This window comes from Sphaerodactylus townsendi, linkage group LG01, assembly GCF_021028975.2.
Source record: "Sphaerodactylus townsendi isolate TG3544 linkage group LG01, MPM_Stown_v2.3, whole genome shotgun sequence".
NCBI classification, from domain to species: domain Eukaryota; kingdom Metazoa; phylum Chordata; class Lepidosauria; order Squamata; family Sphaerodactylidae; genus Sphaerodactylus; species Sphaerodactylus townsendi.
This window is the reverse complement of record NC_059425.1, coordinates 21,939,913-21,950,360: the sequence shown is the minus strand read 5'-3', so window position 1 is coordinate 21,950,360 and position 10,448 is coordinate 21,939,913. Positions and strand designations below refer to the sequence as shown.

Below are 10,448 nucleotides of genomic sequence, written 5' to 3'. Positions count from 1 at the left end.
GACCAAAAACAGCTATCAAATATACACCCCCAGCAACATGCTCCCCCCGTTGGGCCTCTATCTCTCCAGAGGGAGGGGGAGGTATGGCACACCCCTCCCCCAATCCAAGATTTGTATTCATCACTGGCAAGAAGGTGAACCAAAGATCAGTGCAGAGATGATTGTGATCGTAGGTAATATTAGGGACAATTGCTCATTAATGGGGGGCAGGGGGAGGACAGACTAGGACATGAGGCAAAGTGAAGACAAGACATACACACACACACAGTGGGAAGCACACATCCAGCCAAGTTGTTTTCTTCTAGAAATCTTTTAATTTTCTTCTTTTTTTATTAGTCCTCTTATTACAATGATTTATGAGCAGTGCTATTCTCGTCAACAGGTTTGTTTTTTCATGAAAACAGTTGTTAAAACACTTCACAGAAGTAGCAGAGATTAAAAGAACATGCACTCTCTCAGAACTAATTTTTTGTTTGTTTGACAAAACGTGTGCTTCTCCGGTTCCTTTGCCTTCCCCGATCCAGGTGACGAGGAAGGAGGAAAAAGAGAGAAAGAGAAAGACAGATACAAACAAGAAAGCACAGCTCAGGAAGAACGGCATTAGTTGTAGGGCAGGGTTTAGTGTGAAAGTTCAGCCAAAATGGCTGCCACGAGAGCCAAGGCAGTACAGCCAAAGGGGTTACCTGAAATATTCACACCTGCTCCGAGGCTAGCACTTTCAGTGGGCAGAACAGGCAGTGGGTGAGCTGTGGTCAAGGTGGGCTGTGTCAATGGAGTGCCCATAAAGGATGAGCCTGAAACGTCTTCAGAGATGCCCTCTGTGAGTGAGGTGGCCATTTCCTCATGTCCATTGTATTCTTCTGTTCCTTCAGTCCTCGAGTATGCTGTGACCTCAGTGACCGTTGCGGGGGTTTCCATTTCCTCATCAGATTCATCCTCTGATGGATCTATCTTAGTGCTTTCGTCATACAGCTCAGTGGTCTCCTCGGTCTCCTGCTCCTCCCAAGGAAGATGGAGGTCAATTGGGTGCCCCAAGTCAAAGCTGTCTGTTGCCTCCTCAGGACTGGAAGTAGCAATGGTGGGTGAAAGCCATACAGTCCCAGAGTGTTCCTCACTGTCTTCCTGCAGATTAGGAGGCACAGCATTAGGGGGAACGAGTAGTGATGTATCACCTGTTGGTGTCATCTCCACAGGTATGGCTGTCGCCAGAGGCACAGCCCCCGAAAATTCTGCATCTCCCGAATCACCGGGGTTATTAGAGGAATGGGGGTTGGAGAGTTCAGAAATGAGCCCACTTTGTGGGGTCGGAGGGGACTGTTTGTCCTTCTGACTTGCCCTTGGGGTGGCGATCGGTGCAGAGCTTTCATGCAACCCTGAATCTTCAGGTTGGTGAGGAAACCCAGATTCTTCCAGATCGCTGTAGCTGATGTTACGACCTACCTGTTCCAGAGGGACAACCTCTTCTTCAGTCACGATCTCGGAAGTAGATGATGGTGGAGGCTTGTGCACCCCATCAGAAGACCTTGCTCCACTGCTTGCTTCATGAGCATCTAAGCTATTGGACGATCCTGTTTCTGCAGCACCTTTCCTTCCGTGTTGCTGAGATGGGACAGAATCTGTTGGGCTGTGGGGTTTCTTCTTGTCCTTAGACTTGCTGGGAGAGATTTTGGGCCATGCCTGAGACTGCTGCCCAATAGCTTCATCTTCTGTGTCTGACTCAGCCTCCCCTGGAGTGGCTTCTGAAGGACTGAATGCGTTCTGCTCTTCCTCAGGTTCCTCTTCAACTTGGAGGCCAGGATCCAGCATCTGATCCTCTCCAACACTCAATGTCTCTTCTGAGTCAGACTTAGGCGTGTCGCCTGCAAAATGTCAAAAGAAGCCAATGAGACATTATGAGCCAATCCCTTCCCCCCTAACTAGAGACAACCCCCACCCCTTTCTCTTGAAAGAACAACCTCTGCAGAATGAGAATTTGCTGATCTAGCAACAAGGTGACATCTGTGTGTGACTGACCTATTCCATGTATAACATTGAGTTGGATCCACCAGCAATTATGGAAGGAGGGCAAATTTCATTAATTTTGTTGTAGACACTCAACTCCCCTTCATTGTGTTCTGGGTGGGGTGGGGTAAGGGGTCTCTTCTTATGCAGAATGTAAGGCATTGAGACATGAGAGTCAAGCACTTATTCTTCTCGGATACTGAAATAACAGATCAAGTATCACATTGCAATTATGGATGGTGGCGTAAAGCATATCCAATGAATACTGAATGAATGAAAAGTATTTGGTTCCAGAATCTGCACAGAAGAATGTTGAAATAAATGTGTGTGTTGGTGGATGGTGGGGAAACTTGGTCGGTGAAATGAAATAGAGAATTGGGGTTCGTTTTGTCCATTCCTGCCGCAAAATCACACCCTTAATTTTTTTTTGTATTAAATTGTAGCCTTGATTGCAATATAGTATACAAGGGTGGGGAGTTTCAAAAATGGATTTTAAAATTACCCATGTCATATATTTTTCCCCTCACATGCTCATTTTGGCCATCTCAAAGAGCCAAGCCAGATACGATGGCAGCAGTTATGCTGGTTGTTCAGAGATCTACCCAATTCACATTTAAAATGGAGTACTGGGCAGGGGAGATGTTTATATCAAATGGGGTTAGTGAGTGAGGGGAGCTGATCTGACTTTTCCTTCATGCTTTGTCAGCCCTGGAATTTTTCTTTTATTTAACTTACTTTCAATAATGAAAGATGAAAAGATGAAGGATCGCTGGGATTTAAGGCCCCTTCCGCACACACAAAATAATGCGTTTTCAAACCACTTTCACAACTGTTTGCAAGTGGATTTTGCTATTCCGCACAGCTTCAAAGAGCACTGAAAGCAGTTTGAAAGTGCATTATTCTGCATGTGCGGAATGAGCCTAAGGCAAGGGAAGGAAGATGGCTTAGTTCCTTTCTGCCAAGCACTCCTCGGGATGTTAAAATTGGATTCTCCCACTTTATATACATTTGAGTAAACTAACATGACTGACACCATAACATCCACCTTGGCCTTGAGATAAACAAAAGTAGGTTCTCTAGCAATAGAAGATACATGAAACTAAGGCCCCTTCCACACATGCAGAATAATGCACTTTCAACCCACTTTCACAATTGTTTGCAAGTGGATTCTGCTATTCCGCACAGTAAAATCCAGCTGCAAAGTGCATTGAAAGTGGATTGAAAGTGCATTATTCTGCATGTGCGGAAGGGGCCTAAGAGGTTATGGCAGCAGTGGGATCCAAACATTTGAGTAACAGGTTCCCATGGTGGTGGGATTCAAACTGTGGTGTAGCGCCAGTGAGACTGGGCGGGGCATGACAGGGGTGTGGCCGGGCATTCCAGGGACGGGGCATTCCTGGGCGGGGCTGTGGCAAGGATGCAGCCACTGCGCCGGTCCTTGGGTGGGAAATGAATGCACGCAGGCGCAGGCTGCCACACACGCCGGTGTACCTCCTGCTAGACTGCTTCAAGTTCTGCGCGCTACTGCTGAGAGGAGGGGCAAAAATCACGTGGCAAAATCACCAATTAGAACCTGTGAGAATCTGCTGGATCCCACCTCTGGGTTATGGTGTTCCATCTTTTTTACAAAGCAGACTGTGGCCTCTGCTGAAAAATCTTCAGCAGCTTCTATGCCAGTTTTAAAATTTAACCTCTAACCAGTTTTCAGAGAGCTATCAGGGACATTTTAACCCTTTCCAACTTACCTGGGTATCTCTGATTATAAGTGTATGGGGTATGTGTGTGTGTATGGAGAAGGACTGTACAAAAAGGATCCCCATGGCTCATTCACATAGCAGCAAACTGTAGATGGCATTACATCTTGACCAGACCATTAAAACAGACAGGAAGTTGAAGGATTCGGGACCATATCTTCCCACTAAAAAGTAGATTTCAGGATTTAGCTGACCTTCTGTGGCCCAGGGTTATGCGAAGGGGTTCAGAAGAACTTTACACCTTCTTCCTGTGTAGTGCCTGCCATTCCAATAGGCTGAAAAAAATAATCGATTCTGAGGTGCTGTGTGGTTTCTGGGCTGTATGACCGTGTTCTAGCTGCATTCTCTCCTGACCTTTCGCCTGCATCTGTGGCTGGCATCTTCAGAGGATCTACAGCCCGGAAACCACACAGCACCCAAGTGATTCCGGCCGTGAAAGCCTTCGACAATAAATCGATTCTGAGTTTTTCCACATTCTCAAGTTTCCTTGCTCCTAATTTCCTATTTTTCTGGGGGGGGGGTCAGTTCTGCATGTGTTTTGCTCCCTCTAGATTCAACATCAAACAGGTTCATGTCCAGCGCATCTTCTCGCAGATTTAAACTGCGTTTTTTAAATGCTGGATGTAAACCTCAGTTTATGCGAGACTTAAGCCACTAGAGGGAGCAAAAGCTAGGGAGAACAGGAAAATCCCTCCTGGAGAAACAGGGTCTTACAAGTGAGGAAACTGAGAATGTGGAAAAGCAAAGTCTCATTCCGCACATGCAAAATAACGCACTTTCAAACTGCTTTCAGTGCTCTTTGAAGCTGTGTGGAATAGCAAAATTCACTTGCAAACAGTTGTGAAAGTGGTTTGAAAACGAATTATTTTGCGTGTGCGGAAGGGGCCAAAGAGATAAATGACAATTTCTCCCCTCCCTAGGTTCATACAGGTCAGGAGAGGGGTTTTATAGGGAAAACCATATGGTGTGAAGGAATATTTCCTTTTCTGCCATGGCCCTACTACAAAGCCATGGGCTGCGTATGCCTGGATTTTATTATTGAAAGCCACTGGGAGATCCAAGGTCTTGTTAGTCCCTCTGTGCATGGAATGAAATTATTTGGTTGCTAACCTTTCAAGAAATCTAGCTGACTGAGGGAAGGAAATTTTTCTGTATTCCAGTGGAACAAACCCTCTCTAGTTATAATGGCAGGTTTGGAAAAGCTTTCCAGTGTAACAGTATCCCCTCAAGGTGCAACCTGGTCATGTTCCAGAGAGATATTCTCCACCTACCATTCCTGCGTCTCTCTGCGCAACTTCCCCCTTCCCGGTCTTTCTGGCCCGGTCTCGGATCACAGCTAACGGGACCTGCCTTGGGCCCAGGTGCGGCCTCAGGGGCAAGTGCTGCCTCTCTGGGGACACTGCTCGGCTGCTGAGCCTCAAGGTTGTCCTGCGAAATGGGCATGGAGTAAATAGCACCTCGGGATTCCTTTGCCACCTCGTGCTCCACTTGGGGCAGCTGCAGCTCTTCCATCTTTTCTGTCACAGTCACAATCATCTCGCTGCCCTCTGCCTCGGAGACTGGAGACTCAGAGAAGGGGCTTGTGTCTTCTGCGGGCAGAAAGAAAGTAGGATGTTACTGCCTCTGGACTTTTCTCCATGGGTTCCTTGGAAGGAGTATGGGACAGCTGTCTGAGCCAGGAACCTCACTCCATTCACGTTTAAAACAGGGCTTTTTGTTTTTGAAGAACAAAACAGGTGAAGGGGGCAGAATACATCCCCTCCCGCTGCTTGAATACTTTCCTTTCCCACTGTTCACTTCCTGCAAAGGTGTAGCTTCAAGGGGACAGGGGGTGCGTGATGCACCAGGGTGCGTGCCCCTGTGGGGGCGTGGTGTGGGTGTTCTGGGGCAGGATGGGGCATTCCAGGGTGGGGCGGGTGGGGGTGTGGCAGGGGCAGAGAATGCACCAGTGCACCGGGTGCTTTCCCCCCTTGCTATGCCTCTGACTTCCTGTACTGGAACTGGATATCTGAGTTGATGGGACATGAGGAGTAGAGAGAGTTGCCTCTTCTCCTATGTCCCCCTTTTGTTGCAAAACTAGATGCATCCACCCTTCCTATTTTATGCATGAACAGGGCAGAAACATCAAAAGCACACCAGGGAAGCTTCTGAAATCCTCCTCATCCAAAATTGTCTCCCAGTTTTGGAGATTTGAATTTCAGCGTCTTGATTCTTTAGTCAGGAACTGATGCCTTGGAATACTACGTTGTTTCATGTTTCGTTTTCAGGTTTTGCCCAGAGGTCCATGTGTTCAAACTTTGATGCGCCTTGAATTTCCAACAACCCATCTATTTTTCCTTCTTTGAATTCCTGATGCTCAGGTATTCATTGATAAAACACAGCAAAAGAGCATTCTTGATGTGATACATTTCAGTCAAGATTCTTTGTGTGTAGAGTTTTGCCAATGAACTGGAGCACCAATGCAACCCTATATCCCCTTAAGACCCCTCAAGATTTTTATCTTTTCACTGTAAACATTTTTGATGTGATTTTATCAATAACCGCATCAAGTTTTTTTCTTGTGGATGTGGAGGGGTTCACTGTTACACATAGTTAAAACACTGCTCCAAAACGAATCTTGATGGATAGGTAGGCGAGATCACATAAAGACTGTTCTTTTGCAGCATTTCATAAATGGTGGGGGAGGGAATCGAATGAGATGAAGCAACAGAAAGTAGCAGCAAACCACAGATGATCTGATTCTGGAATTCATTTTAGCAATTCTCCTAGTTAAACTGCAGTTGAATGAGGAATCCAACACAACAACATTTCAGGACAAGAAAGAAGGCAATGGTGGAAATCATTCCTACAAGACCAGTTTTCACAATTCCTTTCCCTATTTATTTATTTATTTATCAGATTTCTATCTTGCCCTGTCCCCAGAGGTGTAGCAAGGGGGAAAAGCACATGGTGCACCCTCTGCCCCTGCCACGCCCCCCATCTTCCCCAGCCCCGGAACGCCATGCCATGCCCCCTCCACACCCCGGAATGCCCTCGTCATGCCCCCACAGGGGTGCGCCCCCGGTGCGTCCCCCGCTGTCCCCTTGGAGCTACGCCTCTGCCCATCCTCATAGGGCTCAGCTCCCCAGTGCCCCATAACTGAGATGTTTTAATTATTGGATGAAGACAGGCATGGGCAGCCCAATCCAAAGGGGGTTGTTGTTGGTGGAGCAGCAGCTGGGGACAGCACCGTGGTGCTGCCTCCAAAGAGGTCATTGGCAGCAGGGGTGCTGCTGAAAAAGGAGAAAATCCTTTCTGGAGGAGCCCATTGTCACGAGTGACTTATGGGACTTTTGGTGGCATATGTCTGTGCCAGAAAAAGGGGACGTTCCCAGGCTGAAACCCCACTGGCAGCTGACTTGAGTCAGTTCAGTTCTCAGGAACACTCTCGGAAAACCTGCCTGGAACACCAGTGAAGGCCCCAACAGGCAGAAGCAAAGGTATGGGTAGGGGGGGGGGCTTCTGGATTTGAGCACCGGGGAGCTGCATGGTATCCTACCACCAAAGTAAGTGCCTCTGAGCCAGTGTCCATGCCACTTTGGGCAGCAGGGGTAAAACCGCTTCCAGTGTGGCTTGCCCTCCCCCCTTTGGATTGCACAGGATATAGTTGGTGCAGTTGGTGTAGTTACATCTAGTTTGAGCCAGTTGTCAGCTCTGAAATCTCAGATAATAAAATATGGGTCCCAAAACATCCTACTAAAACAAATCCTGGAGGAATCTGATTCTACTGAAGACTGTCAGGTTAAATGCAAACTGGTCTCCAGACCTCCATGAATTTCATGAAAAACAGTCACAGCCAGCTCACGGCAACCCCAGCAAGGGGCTTTCAAGGCAAGGGAGAGCAGAGCTAGTTTGTCATGGCCTTCCTCTGAACAGTCTTCCTTGGTGGTCCACCGTTCCAAGTACAAACCTTGCTTAACTTCTGAAAGCTGGCGAGATCGGGCTATACCGTTCCACCTTCCCTCCCATTGCTTACATAGCATTTATTTTTCAAGCATGAAAGCAGGATCTGCAGTCGGAGGTGGCTGGGACTGGCGCCTGTACCACACTGCTGTGCTGCCCCCAGAGGGCTTTCAAGCAGCATGGGGAGGCAGCAAGCGGGGGGGGGGGGGGAAAGACCCTGGCCACCTGGAAGCCCTCCATAGGGCTTAACAGAGTTGTGCCACCCAAAGCTGTGTTGTTCCTAGCCCTAAAGGCTGGACAGAAGCCGACTAAAAGCCAATCCACCCTGAGGAATGCTCTGGTCCTGCCAATTGAATGCCCTCCAATTGGACGACAGCATTCCTCTGCAGCAGCACCCATTTCTGGGTTTTGACACCATGGAGCTGCGGGGCACCCGGCCACCGGCGCCTGTGCCCTCTCTGCCCATGGAGGTGTCCCTTGCAAACACATTGGTGTTCCCACTGCCGTCCCCACAGCCTATTTGCTCTCCCCATCTGGACTGGGCTGCCCGGAACCTGTGCTCTTACAAAGTCCACCTTAAACCAGGGTAATCTTGGTTGAGCAGAACCAAGAAGAAGAAGAGTTTGGATTTATATCCCCCCTTTCTCTCCTGCAGGAGTCTCAAAGGGGCTTACAATCTCCTTGCCCTTCCCCCCTCACAACAAACACCCTGTGAGGTAGGTGGGGCTGAGAGAGCTCCGAGAAGCTGTGACTAGCCCAAGGTCACCCAGCGGGCGTGTGTGGGAGTGCTCAGGCTAATCTGAATTCCCCAGATAAGCCTCCACAGCTCAGGCGGCAAAGCAGAGAAACAAACCCGGTTCCTCCAGATTAGATACACGAGCTCTTAACCTCCTACTGCTGCTCCTGAACCAAGAGGCTCAGATGAAGGTAGTTTAGAGCACTGCCATTTTCGTGGCGGGGAGCAGCTATTACTGACTTTCCTTTTAAACTGGACGTTCTCTGATTCTTCAAAATATGCCTTTATTCTTTTCAGTCACTGGAAGTGGTTGCAAATGGAAAAGTCTGGGGTTTTTTTAAAAAAATAATCTTAGACAGTGCAAACCAGACTTTCATGTGGTTTTTTTTGCTAACCATGAATCCTCCTTCGCTGCAGCCAAGGAACCTCCCACGCTATGTGTCTCTAATAAGGAAGGCTTCAAGAGCCGTGTGTTTCTCTTCGGTCTGTTCTGCCCTCTCTGGGCTTCACTCCTCTGTTGGCGAAAAGTTAAAAGCACCATCAAGGACCAGCTCACAGGAACAAGGACTTGCTGAGGATGATCCCATAGTCAGTAAGCACGGTCAGCATTTTCAGACCTCAAGTCCTTCTGAGCCAATAGTTCTAACTTTGGAACTTCACTCCTCATTTTAAACTAGGACAGCCTCTGTCCCTTTCACAGTGTCCTGTTGCAGGGGAAGTCCTCCTGACAAGGAAATAAGCAGTAGGAAAATGTCCTCATTGGCTTAAGCGAATTTCCTAACCTCTGACCATCCCGCTCAAAGTTGAACCATTCCAGAAGGTGAAATTATTTACCTCTAAAACAATAAACGTCATGTTTGCTGTGGGGATCAGGGAATCCAGTCTGGTTCCGGAAGAGGAAGATAGTCTTGACCCCTGGCATGTTCCCCCCACACTTCTCCCGCGGGGTCACGATGGGGTAGCGCACACTCCTGTCTGCCAGCCAGCCAGGGTTGCAGTGGTCCAGCCCCTCGCTCCACGCCGCATACAGCTGGCCCGTTGTCGCCATCTCCGCTCCCAGAGACTGACACTCGGCTCTGGCCTCTTCCCAAGTGAATTTCTCTTGAGAGCTCGCCACAAACAGCTCCCCTGAAAAGCCAAGACAAGCCAGCCATTCATTTCTAAGAACAAAAACGAAAACCAAGTGTCCGAGCCTCATTTTTTTTCTCCCAGGAATTCCCTGGGGAAAAAAGCCACACAGACCCAGCCCAGGCCAAACTCACAGGAACAAAAGTTTATGCATCTCTAAGGAAAAGCTTCCAGTTCAAATCTTCTACCATAGAGTTTTACTGAATATTTACATCCTCCTCCTCCATCGGATATAGAAGAAGAAGAAGAGTTTGGATTTATATCCCCCCTTTCTCTCCTGCAGGAGACTCAAAGGGGTTTACAATCCCCTTGCCCTTCCCCCCTCACAACAAACACCCTGTGAGGTAGGTGGGGCTGAGAGAGCTCCGAGAAGCTCCGAGAGAGCTCCGAGACTAGCTCCGAGAGCTCCGAGAGAGCTCCGAGACTAGCCCAAGGTCACCCAGCTGGCGTGTGTGGGAGTGCATGGGCTGATCTGAATTCCCCAGATAATTCCCCAGATAAGCCTCCACAGCTCAGGCGGCAGAGCGGGGAATCAAACCCGGGGAATCAAACCGGGAATCAAACCCGGTTCCTCCAGATTAGATACATGAGCTCTTAACCTCCTACACCACTGCTGCTCCTGAGAGAATGGCTGAGAGGCCTCCCATTCCCACCAAGACGGGCTTAGAGCTACTTACAACATTTTGGTATACAATACTAATATAAAAATAAGTATAGGTGGTTTACCAATTTAAAATACGATTCCATTTCCATAAATCGCCAGTATAAACCCCAACAAAGGGGGGGAGGGAAAGAAAAAAAGGGATGAAAAAGGGGGAGAGGGAGGCCAAGATGGAATTATCATCATCATCATCATCATCATCATCATCATCATCATCATCATCATC

General features: G+C 48.3%; 1 protein-coding gene across 2 annotated transcripts; it reads right to left on the bottom strand.

Moving 5' to 3' along the window:
- Nucleotides 1-294: 294 nt before the first annotated feature.
- LOC125429105 (aggrecan core protein-like) lies at nt 295-9,580 on the bottom strand. Of its 2 annotated transcripts, XM_048489930.1 has the most exons (3): nt 9,268-9,580; nt 5,027-5,344; nt 295-1,859 (listed from the first exon to the last, which is right to left on the bottom strand). In XM_048489930.1, the coding sequence occupies exons 1-3, from the start codon at nt 9,479-9,481 to the stop codon at nt 619-621; spliced, it is 1,773 nt and encodes a 590-aa protein (XP_048345887.1). In that variant the 5' UTR covers nt 9,482-9,580; the 3' UTR covers nt 295-618. The 2 variants fall into 2 exon arrangements, with proteins under 2 accessions (XP_048345887.1, XP_048345977.1); XM_048490020.1 differs by lacking the exon at nt 5,027-5,344.
- Nucleotides 9,581-10,448: the final 868 nt, after the last annotated feature.